Source organism: Festucalex cinctus, chromosome 15 (genome assembly GCF_051991245.1).
Source record: "Festucalex cinctus isolate MCC-2025b chromosome 15, RoL_Fcin_1.0, whole genome shotgun sequence".
NCBI lineage: Eukaryota > Metazoa > Chordata > Actinopteri > Syngnathiformes > Syngnathidae > Festucalex > Festucalex cinctus.
Genome location: NC_135425.1, coordinates 27,035,567 through 27,051,469, shown reverse-complemented (window position 1 = coordinate 27,051,469; position 15,903 = coordinate 27,035,567). Strand labels below are relative to the sequence as shown.

The 15,903-nt window shown below is 42.1% G+C and overlaps 3 protein-coding genes across 6 annotated transcripts in view; 2 read left to right on the top strand and 1 right to left on the bottom strand.

Moving 5' to 3' along the window:
• Nucleotides 1-1,315: 1,315 nt before the first annotated feature.
• On the bottom strand, nt 1,316-7,022 carry actr1b (actin related protein 1B). Its single transcript, XM_077497000.1, has 11 exons — nt 6,771-7,022; nt 5,943-6,007; nt 5,795-5,870; nt 5,249-5,374; nt 5,044-5,168; nt 4,735-4,951; nt 4,576-4,668; nt 4,343-4,517; nt 4,207-4,268; nt 3,206-3,246; nt 1,316-3,112 (listed from the first exon to the last, which is right to left on the bottom strand). The coding sequence occupies exons 1-11, from the start codon at nt 6,816-6,818 to the stop codon at nt 3,010-3,012; spliced, it is 1,131 nt and encodes a 376-aa protein (XP_077353126.1). The 5' UTR covers nt 6,819-7,022; the 3' UTR covers nt 1,316-3,009.
• A 419-nt stretch (nt 7,023-7,441) lies between these two features.
• LOC144002101 (E3 ubiquitin-protein ligase MARCHF5-like) lies at nt 7,442-15,674 on the top strand. 3 transcript variants are annotated; one of them, XM_077497004.1, is made up of 7 exons: nt 7,443-7,584; nt 8,272-8,353; nt 9,192-9,394; nt 10,418-10,548; nt 10,622-10,787; nt 11,295-11,449; nt 15,501-15,674. In XM_077497004.1, exons 2-7 carry the CDS (start codon nt 8,319-8,321, stop codon nt 15,525-15,527), a joined length of 717 nt encoding a protein of 238 aa, XP_077353130.1. In that variant the 5' UTR covers nt 7,443-7,584; nt 8,272-8,318; the 3' UTR covers nt 15,528-15,674. The 3 variants fall into 3 exon arrangements, with proteins under 3 accessions (XP_077353131.1, XP_077353130.1, XP_077353129.1); XM_077497003.1 differs by lacking the exon at nt 15,501-15,674 and adding an exon at nt 11,683-13,076 and having other exon boundaries at nt 7,445-7,584; XM_077497005.1 differs by lacking the exons at nt 11,295-11,449; nt 15,501-15,674 and adding an exon at nt 11,683-13,076 and having other exon boundaries at nt 7,442-7,584.
• LOC144002091 (fibroblast growth factor receptor 1-A-like) overlaps nt 15,606-15,903 on the top strand; it is a 63,051-nt gene continuing 62,753 nt past the window's right edge. For both annotated transcript variants that reach the window (XM_077496982.1, XM_077496981.1), the window contains exon 1: nt 15,606-15,753. The gene's annotated coding sequence lies outside the window, so the exon portion shown is untranslated. The remainder of the gene's footprint in view (nt 15,754-15,903) is intronic.

The window sequence follows — 15,903 nt, the reverse complement described above, 5'->3', positions numbered from 1 at the left end:
TCTTCGGTTGTCTCGCGAAAATGTGCGCAAGATGGATTGCAAGTGTGCCAGGAGGAACTTTGGGGGAGCCAAAAGACGACAGCGAGGAACCTCCACGCATCGCAGGTTGGTCCAATCTTACTTCTTTACTAAACGGTTCTCATGTTTGATGTTTAGTTAACGAGCATATTTGTACTTTTATGGTCACAATTACGAACGAGGGCGTTACTTCCTGTTGATTACTTCCTGTTTGTTACTTCCTGTTTACATATCAATCAACTTTATTCAGCAGACGTAAGGTCCATTAAAAAAAATCGTATAATTCAGAATAGAACAAAAAAGATTCAAATATGTGAGAGATTTCTACAGATCCATATCGCCGATCAACGCAATTTCTCTGCACTGTCTTGCCTGTCGGGTCTCCGCGTACTGTTCCATCTTCAGTTTGGCAAACGTCCACTAAAAATACTTCCTTTCGTCAAGCAATCGAAATGTTTACACCAGTCAGCGTACCGGCGTCCGAAATGCAACGGAGGATTGTGGGAAGTTACGATTTTAGAGGCAACAACACTGTCGATTAGACTATCAAAATAAAGCAGATTCTTGCCATGTACACTTTGGCCTGTTGGGGGCAGTGTGGTGCCGCTAATGCTTTGAGTACAGTACGCGCTTCCATAAAATGGTGTCACAGTTTATAAAATGAAACAATTGATTACGTAACTGACATGTTGCATGACAATAGTGTTTTTGAAAGACACGAATTTGTTGATAGAAAGTTAAGAAGACATTTGTATTTGTTTAAAAAAAATAATACACTAAATTATTCACTGTGAAAAAGACCAGTTTTAATATTGTTTTAGTGATGGTACTGTGGTATAAAATAATGATTGGCGACATCTGCTGGTCACAGCTGGAACAATGTACAGTATTGAATTCTTTTCTATTAAATGATAGCAAAGTCGGCATGTATGGAGAGCAAAAATTTCGAAATTCAATTTCAATATGTAAATAATTACTTTCACGTTTATTATTAAAATGTTTTTTTAATTAATTAATTTATCAGCGTTGAATTAATTTGGTATTAATCTCAATATTTCACTATTTAATGATTTCATAAAAATATTTGACTATTTAATCTTGTCACTCTGGAGGTCCAAGAGTGCCAAAATTAGATGAACACATAATTGGTTAAAAGAAAAATTAATATTGAATTCAATTGTGAAATAATGTAATCCATTATAGATGTAATTGATAGCACATTTAATTTTGGTTCTCACGATAGCGTGTGAGTGCGTATATATTAAAAAAAATACCAGACACTTGAAGCAAACAAGTATTTGAGCAGCAGACATATTTATTTTCATATAATAATCATGTTGATAATAATAATAATAATAATGCTGATATTGACCAGAGCAAAAAATTGTTAGCAAACATGTTTTTTTTGGTCGCCATCGTTGACGCTTGAAAAAGTTCCAGAGGCCTCGTTGGCCACCATCTTGGCGGCTAACGCTAACGCTAATCGCTAATGAGTGACAGCTGATTTGTTTTGATTGGCCGACAACCTGTCAATCATCTTAACCATCTTTTTTTTTGTTTTTTTTTTTGTTAAATTAACTGATCATTCGTCGAGTCTGCTTTCCCTCCACTAGTGCCACTTTTGGCCAACTAGTACGTCCTCAAGATGGAGTTGATATCCTTGATGTCCATGCACTAGTATGATTTCTAGTCGCACTAGTAGCAACTCATTACATAGTAGGCCGGAAAGCAAACGTGCACTATTAATACTACTAGTGAAACGTCACCATCAGTACGAGTAGCAAACGGTTGTCAACTAGTGCAGATTTGTACATTGTACACTTTTTCCTCACTAGCAGGACAAAATGTACACGTTACTAGTAAGCCAAATTACTAGTAGACATTTTGGTGCTATTAGGGTCCATGAGGCCACTAGTAATGCGACATGTCCAGTAGTTGTGCCTTGTGTTGTTACTAGTGCAGCAGAGTAATTTAGTGGTGGGGGAAAAAAAAAAAATTCTGCATCCTAGTCAGTCTACTAGTGCGCTGGATTGTCTTACTAGTGAGGTCGTATCCCGTTCTCGTTAGTCACTAGTATCAGAAGAAATCTTTTACCAATAAGTTCTTCTACTAGTGCGGATAAAGCTCATACTCGTATAAATACTCAAACGGCTTTCCGTAGGAGGCAGTAGTGGAAAAGACGCGACTAGTAGCAAGACAGTCGGTCAACTAGTGCGCTCAATTCTTAGAATTTATTTAGTCTTACTAGTGAGTGCAAAGAGGCTACTAGTCCAGAGACCTTGAACTGACGTCTGCTCGAAAGTCATTTCAACAGCCAGAAGGTGGCACTAGTAGGCCAAAAGTGGCACTATAGTGGTCAGAAAAAAGAAGTCATTTTTACTTGAAGAAAAAAAAAAAAATATTTTTTTTACTCAGAAATTCAAAGTCAATTTTACGAGGACATTTTTTCCTAGTTTATTTAGGAAAAAAAGCTCGTCAAGGGTTGCGGAACGAAGCCACAACCTTCAGGTTGGGAGACGAGTCACTCTACCACTTGAGTCATGCCATTGCTGCTGTATGTTGACGCTGTCAGACAGAAAATCCTTTTTGGCCTCATTTTGGACACGCCAGTAAAGCCGTATCATGGCAAGAGTGGCATGGCTCAGGTGGTAGATCGGCTCGTCTCGCAACCTGAAGGTTGTGGGTTCGTTTCGCATCCCTTGAGTCTTTTTTTTTTTTTTTACATAAACTGGTAAAGCGTACTCAAAACTCTCCTTATAAAACCTACTTAAAATTTCTGAGTGAAAAGAAAAAAACTTTCAAGTAAACATGCCTCATTTTTTTACAGCGTAGTAGCGGCGGCCATTTTGTGACACCGTAGAAAAAATGTTGGAATGGAACCGTAGCAAAACAAAAAAAACTGGACTTTTATTGACACGTGACGTCACGTTAACGCCTTCATGTGACGGGGGTGGGCGGGGCCGGGGGCGGGGCAGTGGCCTCAGCGGTTTCTTAGAAGGTCTTCCTGTGGATGGCGCGCGCTCGGTCTTCCTCGTACTCCCGCTTGGACACCCACATCTTCTTGAAGGTGTCCAACGACGCCAAGATGGAGCCTCTGCGGGTGACGGCGAGAAAAAAGAAAAAAAAAAGATGACGACGATGCGCTTGAGTTCAAAGCGACAACAAATCCCGCAAAGTGGCGTCATACCCGATCCACGTGGAGTACAGTCTCTCCTGGGGGGCGGAGATCTGCACAGACCACAACGTTATGAGGAGCAAGCAGGACAACAAAACAAAAAATCTTGGAGCTAGTGTTCATTTTGTTAACAAAAACTAAATCCAAAACTTTCGTCATCACATATTTTTCACCGCACGAAGACGAGATGAGACTAAATCCCCATTAATAAACAATAATTGGGACTAAATCGGTCTGCATTTTCGTCGCCTAATAAAGACGAGATGAAAATTGTGATTTAGTAAAATCTTGTCTCTGCTAATCTGTTACTAACACGACGACACACCCGCGTTCAAATCTGCAGCTAGCGAGTGCGACGTAACATTCATGCTAATTAGCGATTGGCTAACGTTAAAACAATTCTTCATCTGACCGCTAACTTCTATTATTATTAGTTTTTATTTTTTGATCTATTTATATTTACATTATTTTCATTATGAATTATTTAATTTTTAGTATATATATTCTTTTATTATTTTTCATTTATTTATATTAAAATATTAACACATGGCCATTTTTTCAAATGCTTTACGCTACATAAAAATACGACTTACTATACATGGTCGCTTAAAAAAAAAAAAAACACTTTAAAGTACAAAAAAAAAAGATACCTAATGATACATGGTCATCATTTTTTAAAATGCTTTATTATACATGGTCGGTATAAAAATAAAAAAAATAAACACCTTACTGTACATGGTTGTTTAAAAACAAAAACTGCTTACTATACAAAAAAAAAAAAAGCCTAATGATCCACGGTCGTTTTTTAAATTGCTTTACTATCCATAGTCGTGATAAAAAATCAAAAATGGTCGCCAGAGGTTCCCATCCCTACTTCGGACTTAAAAGGTGACGAAATAAAAATGATCTGAGGTTGACTATGATTCAAAACCAACTTGAAATCGGACGCAAACTGAGACTAAATAAATGTAAAAAAAAATCAATCAAGGCTTCTCGGAGGAGACGCGTCTCACCTTAATCTTGACATCTTTGGGCGCAAGCTTCTTCACTTCCGTTAGTAATCTCTCTCCAAAGCCTGAAGAGGGCGACAGTGAGTCAGACGGGCATTTGACGGACGCACGGACGCACGGACGGACGACGGACGGCAACCTTTGATGAGCGTGGAACCGCCGCACAGCACGATGGTGGAGAAGAGCGTGCGCCGCAGGTCCATGTCGGACTTCTGGATGGCGTAGGCCAAAACCTCGTGGATGCCCGAACTCTCGTCGCCCACCAGGTCGGGCCGGAACAGCAGCTCGGGGGCGCGGAAGCGGGCGGGCCCGATCTGAAGGCACGCATGGGTCAGTGTGCGTGGGGGCGTGGCTTAGGCGGGGCCCACTCACGTTTAAGGCGCTCCCGTCGGGGAGGACGTACTGGGCCTTCTCCGTCTCCAGCGTCTCGTCCTTCTGGGGGTTCAGCGACAGGTAGCACGCCCTCTGGTGGCCACAAGGCGCCGTTACATTTTGCCCCGCCGACTGGTTTGAGCGCTTGAAGGGCCTCACCTCCTTGATGGTGCGCACCACCTCGAACTCGGCCGACGTGTTGAAGTTGTAGCCTTCCTTGCGCAGGAGCAGGCGCAGGTAGCGCGACACGTCCCGGCCGGCGATGTCCACGCGCATGATGGAGTGCGGGATGGCGAAGCCCTCGTAGATGGGCACCACGTGCGTCACGCCGTCGCCCGAGTCCAGCACCACGCCCGTGGTGCGCCCCGTGGCGTACCTGGGCGGGACCGCAAACCGACACGCGTATCGCATCCGCCGTTTCGGGGCCACGCTCGACTTTACGGTTAGCACGTTCGCCGCGGCGCTTACAAGCTGAGGACGGCCTGCATGGAGATGAAGAGCGCGGGAACGTTGAAGGTCTCAAAGAAGACCTCGGCGGCCTTCTCGCGGTTCTTGCTGGGGTTGAGAGGAGCTTCGGTCAGAAGAACGGGATGCTGAGGGAAAACAAATGAATTGGGAAAAAAAAAAATCACACGCGGCTTTTACACGGCGACGGCGAGGAGGAGGAGCCCACCTCCTCGGAGAAGGTCTGCAGCTGCTCCTTGGAGTAAACGTACTGCCAGATCCTCTCCATGTCGTTCCAGTCCTTGACGATGCCGTGCTCCATCGGGTAGCGCACCGACAGCAGACCGCGGTGCTCCTGGCCAATCACGCGCAACGCTTAAGTGAGCCCCGCCCACAATTCGTCCCACCATCACACCGTACCCTTATATTATGATGCCATTTATTTATGTATTTCTTTATGTTGGCAAAAACTTGAAGTAGGACAATTATTTTTGGGGACAAAACAAGAAAATAATATATAAGACAAATAAAATGCTTGTTAACACTTATTATGCAAGTTCCTTTTGGATTAAATAAAATGTATAAAATGAGTTATTTTAAAAAATGTATCAATTTAAACAACTGAAAAACGAGTGAGGCTATTAATCATCTTTTTTTACGATGATGCTGATTTTGTAATTGTGGAGTGAAATAATTGCAATTGAATGAATCGCACAGCTCGTAAGTCGAGGTACAAGCGCGTCAACTTTTTTTTTTTTTCCTAAATGGGAATTACCTCTGCTTTGGGCCCGATGAAAAGGTCTCCCTCCAAGGCGCCCGCCATGACGCGCACGTGTTTGGGACGACCGACACTGCAACGCACACATCCACACTTGCGTCACAATCCTGCACGTGCTTGTTAGCCAACGATTGGGACGACTTACTAGTTGGGAAAACAATATTTGGGGATCTGGTCTCCAGCAAAACCAGCCTTGATGACCCCTGAACCCTGCACAAATACAAAAAGAAGCATGATGAACTAAATGTGGCGTGTGTGAGGAAGAGGAGGGTCATGAGACACATCTGCAGGCCACACAACAACAGACAAAGACTTTGTGTTGGATCGCATCCCTCCAAGCAAATTCATCTTCTCTCTCAAACAGGGTTAGACTGTAAAAATATCGATTCATCGATACGTTACAATCCTCACAATTGATCAAACGGTGGGTGGCCACTTTGTAAGAAAAAGAGGGTAGCAAGTAACAATTATTTTAATAATTCATCTGACTATTTTGTTGATCAATCAATGAATCAGTGTCCAAAATGCATCAACAGAAACGGATTCGGATTCAGTTCATGGTTTGGGTCCACAACGTGTCAGAAAATAGGCAAAAGGTGTTGATAATCAGTCTGCTTTAATTTTGAAGTGTAGTGATGCTCAATTAAAAACAAAAAAAACTGAAACGTGAAGTGTTGTGATGCTGCTAAACTCAGCTAGCATTTGTCATCTGTCACTTCTGTGGTTAGCTAGCAGCCGGTCGGCGAGCATTAAAGCACTTTAGCTTTCGCTAATGCTAACCGGCCAACCCAAACTGTCTCCCGCTCGGTGTTACAATCAGTTTATTCGTGCGTATATAATCAGAACGATAAAGATTATAAGGTGGGGAAGCAAAAGGCTGCGGCTAGCTCCAAGACAATAGCGTGGCTAAGCTAACGGCTAGCCCCGCGACGGCCTCGGTTTGGGTGTGGGTCAATGACGTCACCATACTCACGTTATCGATCACCACGGGCTGGTTAGCTAAAATGTCATAGGACTCCATGACGGACGAGAATGTTGAGGCGCGCGTCTGTCCGTGTCCACTTCCGGTGCTGAATGGCGTTCCAAAGTGTGAAAGTGGGGAGGGCGGAAAAAAAAGTAACGACCGCCCGCCGCTTCGTTCGTTTGCTGCGCTGATGATGAGCAGGGCGACCGCGACCCGACGCTCCAGTTCCGCACTCCGCCGCTCCTCTCCTGCCACGTCCCGCCCTCCAACCACGCCATACGTTAGCGCGGTGATTGGCGGCCGCTCGGGCCAATCACGTCAAGCCATTCGACGACAGACGGCAGACTGAACCAATTGGAATTAGGATGAGTTTGCGGCCCGCCTAATATAGGTCAATATTCTTTGTACAGTGGTGCCACTGCCAAACGTCAACAACTGAGTTGTATACCTGTCGCACGTTTTGAGCCCCCCCCCCATGCTTTGGTTTGTCCTGTCTGTCTGCAGAAGGCACGTGACTAAAATCAACCAGCCAAGGGACACCTCACCACCTTGTTTTTGTTTCTTACTTGTGCGTCTTTTTGAAGCACCATCGCCTCGCTTCATGCTGCAGAATCTTTCTTTCTTTCTTTCTTTCTTTCTTTCTTTCTTTCTTTCTTTCTTTCTTTCTTTCGTGTTTCGTTGTTGGCGGGTGATAGTGTCATTTCCCACACTCTCCAGTTGCCTGAATGTACCGGCCGGTGCAAAATGGGCGTGGCTTGGGAGGAAAGTCCGTCACGTGACGTTAGTAAGCCCGAACGCGAATGAGCTGAAGAGAGTTCCGAACGTAAGAAAATCGACAGTTTAAAAAAAATTAAATAACAAACAGTAAACAACTATTTGGATGTATCCTTGTTTAAAAGTAGAGTTTATCGTGTCGACTTTTAGGTTTTATTCATGCCGGTTGTTTGTTGAGGTACGTCGTCGTCGTTGTAATTTTTATGCTAGCAGCTGTGTCCTGTTAGCATTTGGAAGTTCAAACTACAACGTGTGATTGTAGCGCATAAAGTTTTAATTTTGTACGCGCTATCGTATTTGGATTTGAACCCAGTACGATTGGGGGGGACATGTTGTGCGACACGTGAAGTTACTTGCTTTCGTTTCCCAGAAAATAACTTGCGGTTAAAACAAAAAACAAAACAAAAAAACAAAAAACACTTGCGGTTTCACTTAAGCTTGAAAAGGAAGATTGAAGAGTGATGGTGACACTATTGTATTTAGCATTGTAGATTATTTCAATAGTAGTAGGCATAAGTTTAGCTCAGTACTGGGTTGACCCCCCCCCCCCCCCCCCCCAAAAAAAAAACAACAACTATATTTGAATTAATTTGCACATTAAAAAAAATAATAGCGGTTCTTCTGTGCGCTTATCTTAGTGTCTGCTGAATGTGCTTGTGTGTGAGACATGAATCACTGTTATTGCTACTTGAGTTGAGATAACCTCACAAATGTTGGTTTATGTATCATTTTTCAGCTTTTCTGATGGATTCCTGCTCATGTTGAGGAGAAAAGAAAAACATCATGGCTGCCGCGCTAGATGAGGAGCAGCAGGAGAGGTACAACCATCATCCTCAGACATCCATCCATAAACAATGAATGGACCTTGCATACGTGTCGGTCAGCACCTGCGGGTTGTCAGGAAAATGCGTATTGGCTTAATTAATCACCTATTTTTGCTATAGACCCTTCCAGTGTGACGTCACGCTGAAGTGCGGCCCTTGCGGTGGCGGGGAAGACGTCAATGCGGTTGAATTAGAAAACAATCGGTGTGAATGAGAAAATCGGTCAAACAGTTGAGAAATCAGCGATACTTGCGTTGACGTATCCCTAATCTATCGGGAGACAAAATATCGCGATTTATCACGATATCGATTTATCGTCACACTCCTACTTGTTGATATACTGTAATTGTGTGTTAAGTTGTTTTACATAAAAGTGATTCGAGAAAATAGTTTTAGATCCGAAATGTTCAACATATCTGCTGACAAAAAATACACAGGGGTAAAATGATTGTCCTGACTAAAATTAGCCTAAAACGTTGACTAAAACTAGACGAATAAAGTTGTTTTCTTGGACTAAAATAAAGACTAAAATGCTCCATTTATAGTCGACTAAAAATAGACTAAATAAAAACAGGATGGGGTGGACTGAGTGTGATTAAAAACTAACAAGCATGATTGAAACTGGACTAAAACGGAGACAAAATTTAAAAATGGCGGATCAAATTAAACCTCGTCAAGATTGAGCTCATCCAAAAGAGATGCAATGCTGCCATAGTTAGTTTTCCCCCTCCTGCCAAATGATCCAACCGGAGCTGTCCAAACCTTTTCTGTGCACATTGAAAAATGCATTTGATGGCTCCCTGATCCACAATATTGCGCGCATGTTTCTCAGACACTGCTGGGTGTGCTTCGCCTCCGAGAGCGACGACCGCGGCGCGCAGTGGCTGAGTCCGTGCCGGTGTAAAGGCTGCACCAAATGGATCCACCAGTCGTGTCTTCAGCGCTGGCTGGACGAGAAGCAAAGAGGAAGCGGCGGCGTGGCCGTCAGCTGCCCTCAGTGCGACACGCAATATCGCCTCGTCTTTCCTAAGATGGGTGCGTACCAGAAATTGCCGACACCACTGACCCGTATATATGACTGGATAGCCGGTAGACCACACGCGCCAGCGCAAGCTGTTGAAGTCACAGGGCGGCCATCTTGTTACTCCCTCTATACGCTTTACATACAGATGAGACCTATACAGCTCGAAGGCAGGTAGTATAAGACCAGAGGCAGGGTGGTTTTTTTTTTGACGGGGTGGTCACTATTTTTTAACAAATAAAAAAATAAGTGTATATGCTGCTTTGCTTTCTTTTATCGCCCAATTCCTTAGATCCCAATATTAGATTTTTTGTTGAATTACAGTTAGAATGTTCATTTATTTTCATATCATTTATTTTTGTTTCAGGCAATAACAAAGCACACAATCGGTGTCTGGTTCCACAAAGAAAACAAAATGAGAGAGAGAGAGAAAACAAAATAAAAAAAGATAAAGTCCAATTCTGCCTGAAAGCAAGTAGGAAGAAGAAAAAACTTATTTAATCCCGCCCCCATCTCTCATTCAAAATGTCAAGCTACTCTGATGCTAACTTTAAGACTTAAAATTAAACAAGTACACAGAGAGCAATGAATATTAAATAACCAAAGGAAAAAATAAATAAATAAATGATTTAGCATGGTGGCATTACCATAAGAGATGATAGACAGATAATTCTTTCATGACAAAAATATGCAAGTTTCTTCCTGTACTAAACATCATTAAGAATATCATTTATACATGTAAGGCAAGTCCTCGTTTATTTTTAATAAATTGAAAACAGCATAAATCATGATGTTTCTACGAAGTACTGTCTCAAATATTCTCCAGTTTAGATACTGTAAATGTATCGGATCGTATGGTGACAAACGTTTCTTGGGAGTAGCAATATGGCCGCCTCGCGACCTCAAAAGTCTTGACCTATCGGCTATCCAGTCGTGTATATATATAGATCAGTGGTGGAGACGGGCGACAGGCGGTTTGATGTCGCAGTCGCGTTGCGGCAAATATGTCTGATTTTCATCTTTTGTTGTGGTGTCAGGTGCGCTGGTGTACTTCCTGCAGCAGGTGGACCGCGCGCTGTCCCGGGTCAGTCCGCTGGCCGCCTTCGGCGTGCTGGTGGGCACGGCGTACTGGTCGGCCGTCACGTACGGCGCCGTGGCCGTCTTGCAGGTGAGCTGGAAGCGATGCGTGTGCGCGTGTACGCACATGTTCTGACGGCGCGCGTGCGTTGCGGCGCCCTCAGGTGGTCGGACACAAGAAGGGCCTGACCGTGATGCAGCGCGCCGACCCCCGTTTCCTGCTGATGGCGCTGCCCACCATCCCCGTCATCCTGGTCTTAGGAAAGATGGTGCGTTGGGAGGACTTCCTGGTGCGACTTTGGATCCGACATTCCGACCGACGCCAACACGGTAAACACGCACGCGTTGTCACGTTGTGTTTACAACGACTGAGCTGTCGTGTTCGTTTCGTCAACCAACATTTTTCCACCGGACTAAAAGTAGATTAAAACCGCCATCAATCAAATCAGCATGCATTTTTGTTGACTAATGAAGACGAGATGAAATCGCTTGATAAGAACATAAACAAAAACGAGACGAAAATAAAACAGGTGAGCCATGATTGGCCGTGACTTCGTTAGCACAGGTGATGTCATCATCAGTTGGCAGAAAGTAGAAAAATGACTTTTTAAAGGTATTAATTGTACATGAAAAATAATGAAGTTATCAAATTGATTGTGGACTAAAATGTTGACAGATGAATACAATGTTTTCTTGGACTAAAACGATTGATTTATAGTCAACTCAATAAAACGGGGATGAGGTTGACCGACTACGTTAAAAAACGAACAAGCGTGGCTTGAAACTGGACTAAAACTGAGGCGAAATTTTGCTGTCGTCGTTATCGCGCGTCTGCAGCCGAGAGCGAGGACCCGCCCCCCCCGCCGGCGGCGGAACGCCACGTGTCGGTGTCGCGGACGCTGTGCGGCGCTCTGGTGCTTCCGTGGATCTCCAGCCTGCTGGGACGGCTTCTCTTTCCTCGGGTCGCCTCCAACCTGCAGCAGACCTTCCTGGTGAGGCAAATCACATTTCTTTCTATTCATTTAGGCCTGGCAGCCAAACAATATTTTCATATTACAAGTGGCTTCGGGCCTGAGCACGAAAGGAGCAAATGCGAATCACGGAGGTCGCGTTCCCACTCCAAATATCCGAATTTGCGAATTGCCGAGTCAGTTTGCGTACGGGACACGTGAAGCCAAGCGTAAGCAAGAAGACGACGACGACTTGTGTGGTCCTCCGTCCACAGGGGGGCGCCACCTTCGTGCTGCTGAAAGGCTCGCTGAAGGTGTACGTCAAACAGCAGCAGCACGTCGCGCGGACCAAGCGGACCATCCTCGACTACCCGGACACGTGCGACGCCGCCACCAGTCCGTAACCGCACGACCGACAGTCGTCACCAATACTGATTAATTTTTTTTTTTTTTCTTGTCGTCATCAATCGCCGCCGGATGTGATCAATAAAACCCAGTCGCACACAAAAGAAAAGTCCCGTTCCAGGCAATAACGAGCCTCTCGCGCCAGTTGGGGCAACGTTTGATTACGCTGCTTGTTTTGATACCTTTTGGACAGGTGACGTTCAGCGCAATGTTTAGACTTGCTCATAACAAAAACACGAATACGATGGAGGACCAAAATTCAAAATAAATAAATGACTAAATAAATAAATAAATAAAAACCAATATAAAAAATATAATTACATAAGTGTATATACAAAAATTAATATAAATGGGGAAAAAAATTAATATTAAATATATATATATATATATATATACACACACACATAAATAAATAGATTTTTAATTTTTGAATTTTTTTTTTTTTATTCGTTTTTATTTTCAGTTTTGGTCATTTATGTATTATTTAATCATTTAATCTTTTTTTTTTTAAATAAATTGTCTAAATGTATTTAGTCTCTTTTTTTTAAATAAATAAATGACTAAATAAATATTTATTTAGTCTATTTTGTCATATTTTTAAAATAAAAAAAGGTCTATATTTATTTAGCCATTTTATTTTATTTTTTTAATAAATGACTAAATAAATCACAAAGGGAAAATTAAAATTGATATAAAAAATTAAATACAAATATCCGTTTTTATTTGAAAATAAAAATGAAATACAAATATCCGTTTTTGTTTTCACTTTGTCATTTATTTATTTAGAATTTTGGCAGTTTTGGTCGTCCATAGAATCCATCTTGACGTTTGCGTTGGACTCGCAAGTTTGGAAACAATTTGGATCAACCTGCTTGGATTGTAGGAACTGAATGAGTTTGAAATAAAATGAGATCACAATAACTTGTCTCAAAGCGAATCGTCGGAAAACTTTGGCGGACAAAATCTCAGTTTGCATTGACGCAACTCACAAAAAAATATCAAAAGATGCATTTTTTTACAGGTCAACTTCATTCTGTCAACATAAATTGGATTCATCCTGAAATTTCACTGAATCGTATCTCAAACCTTTTTGTGAGTTGTCAATTTGTATTTGTCTGTAAACTGGAAACTTTAAACAGAAATCCTATTTTCAAAGTTTTTGTTTATTTGAGGAAATCTAGATGCATCAAACAAATTATTATGAGGAGTCTAAGTTTGAGTTTGAGTCGTATTTGTTTAATAAAATACTTGTGATGTCACAAAATATTTTGTATGCGTTTTGTTCAGTTGGCCGCTTTTCTGACGAGCACAGCTGTTGGCAGTTTGCGAACGTCACGTGACCAAACCCATACAACAAGATGGCATTTATTTATAACTTTGGATTGCTCAAAATGACTGAATCAAGCAACCCTTTAAAATTCTATGAAATTTCTGTTGTTGTTTTTTAATTCTTCAATTTTCTAGTTCTTGAACATGAGACGGCCACAAGGGGGCGGCCTGGTCACGGGTTATCGATACCTAGAAATAAGATACTTGGTATCATTTTTTATATATATTTTTTTTAATTAACATGAATGTGAATAGCAGCAAATTGTATTTTCTTGTGTAGAAATATTTTCAAAATTTCAAACAAATGTCAGTTCCAACTTGCTATTTCTGAATGGCTTGTATATTGTCCAAATCAAAATTGATTTTATTTTATTTTTTCATGTAATTTTGAGAGCGTTTATCGTTTCTCAAAAGTCAACTCGGGACTGTTTTTTGAAAACGAATATGAGCGATATTTTGAGCATGTTTTGTATCCAAAGGCACATCGATAAATCAACAAAAAATGTGTTTTTTGTTTTTACCGTTCAGACACGTGCGCCTCCTCCCCATCATGCCTTGTGTTTGTCAGGAAAGCACGCACACACACACACGGCAGCCTCCTCCCTACGCGCACACCCACACCGCAAACTCTGGAATGTTCTCGTGCACGCGCGCGCTGCCTTTTTTTTGGACTTGACCACACACACAAATCTTGTGTGATTCAGTGGGGAGTCAAAAGATCTTTTCTTTTTCTTTTTCTTTTTTTCTGCATTTTTGTGCACTTCCATTCTGTCAAGACGATTTGATTGACTGCTTTTCCTCACGTGCAATTGAAGCAGCTAAACGTTAAAATACATTTACAAGGCCTGACTCAACTGCTTCATTGGCTTTTAAAATACACATTTAAAAAAAAAAAATATTTCAACAATAATGACCTTTAAACTTCTCCAACACAAAAATAGGCAAAAAAAATCTGCACAATTTTATAGTGAAACAAACAACTTTTGCCTGTAATTCATATCTTTATTGTAATTTTAAGGGGCCCACAAGTTATGTCATCCATTTTATATATATATATATATATATATATATTAGGGGTGGAAGAAAAATCGATATCGCAATATATTGTTGCGCTCTCTGTTGCAATAAATTATCGATACACTGATGGTCGATAATATGACTTTTTTTTTTTTTTTTTTTTTTTTCCCCCCCACGTGCGCGTCATTGTTCATGTACTAGTACTCTTTTTGCCCTCACTAATAATAGTTACATGATAACTAAATGTAGCTAGTAAAGTAAATGTGTGCACTTGTTGTGCTACTGGCACTACTTTGAAGGTCGCGAGTAGCACGCAGAGGTCAACTACTAGTGCATCGTTTAGCCTCACTCGTAATAAGCAGTCGTACTACTGATTTGTATGACCGGCAAGGCCAAAGCGTCGGCTACTAGTACTACTATGTGTTGACTAGTTGGATGGGGAAGAGAAGGTCCAACGCGCTTGCGGTCTTGCACGGAGCTGCTGGTGAGGAAAACAGGAAGTGTTGGTCAGGATTCGGCGAGCTGGAATGTGCCCCACGTGTCCACATTGCGGCGTGGGCCCCGCCCACAGACCCGCGCAAAAGCGCCAAAGTGGGTCAAGCAATAAGAATGAAACTTGAAGAAGACCAAACAGCGTGCCAAACATGGTTTGCTCTATGGACATCTTCCAAATGTCAACAAACAAACAAAACAAAAAACAAAAGGGTCGCCGTTTGATGACATCACAATGCTTGCTTTGTCTTCTTCCGGGCATCTTCTGCTCACTTGCGCAAGCACGCAGTTGAATTTGCACAATCCGCCTCTCTGTTGGTGTGTCATGTCGCAGATATTTTCATATCGACATCAACTATTAACCGCTGATGATCTCACAATCGTTTGGAAAGCAGGCTCATTATCGTTTTGGAATTTTCATTGGAGTTAGGTTTTATTTTTGGATTTTTAAATTGAGTTAGTTTTAATTAGTTTTCAGGGTGGTTCTATCAATTTTTATTAGTGTTATTTAATAAATGCTTAGCTTTAGTTTGAGTATTAGTTTTATTTTTTAATGTGTATTAGTTGTGCGCAACCAAAAAAACACCATAGGAGCGACATCATCTGAGGGGGGGGGGGACAATTGGAATAGTCCAATAAGGCAGGTTTGTATTGTGACATTTCAATCTGCACAATGGTCCTATTATTATGGTTAAAAATTGTATAGCGTTATAAGAAAGAAATGAACTTCTTCCTAGTCCTTTTTTCAATATGTGAAAGCATTAAAAATACTTTTCTTAGTTGTTGTTTGTTTTTTTAGCCTTCTGACTGGTGTTATGTCACTTGCATGAAATAAATCATTCCTTCGTAGATGGATGGACAACAGGCAGCCACATAGCCCCGCCCCCCAAGGAGGCGCTCGTGCACGTCGCATGCGCGTGCCCGCCGTCGCTGCGTCCGTCCTGGCAGTCGACTCGGTCGCGACTAAAAGAAGATGACGAGCAACTTTGTCAAGGAGTGAAGCAAGACAAGCAGAAGAAGAGGAGGAAAAGCAGCAAGTTCCGATTTGTGTCGTCCCGCACGCGCCTTCCTCGCATCGTCGCAGCTGATTGGACGGCGCGCAGGTACGTCGGATGTCTCCAAACCGAACTCGAGCGACAAACGAAATGACGTCATTCGTTTGCGATGATGTCGTTCGTGCGGCGAAAGTCAACTTTTTTTGTGTTTGTTAGTTAGTTTGTTAATACTGGGCAAAAGTTTAACGCGCGTGCGTG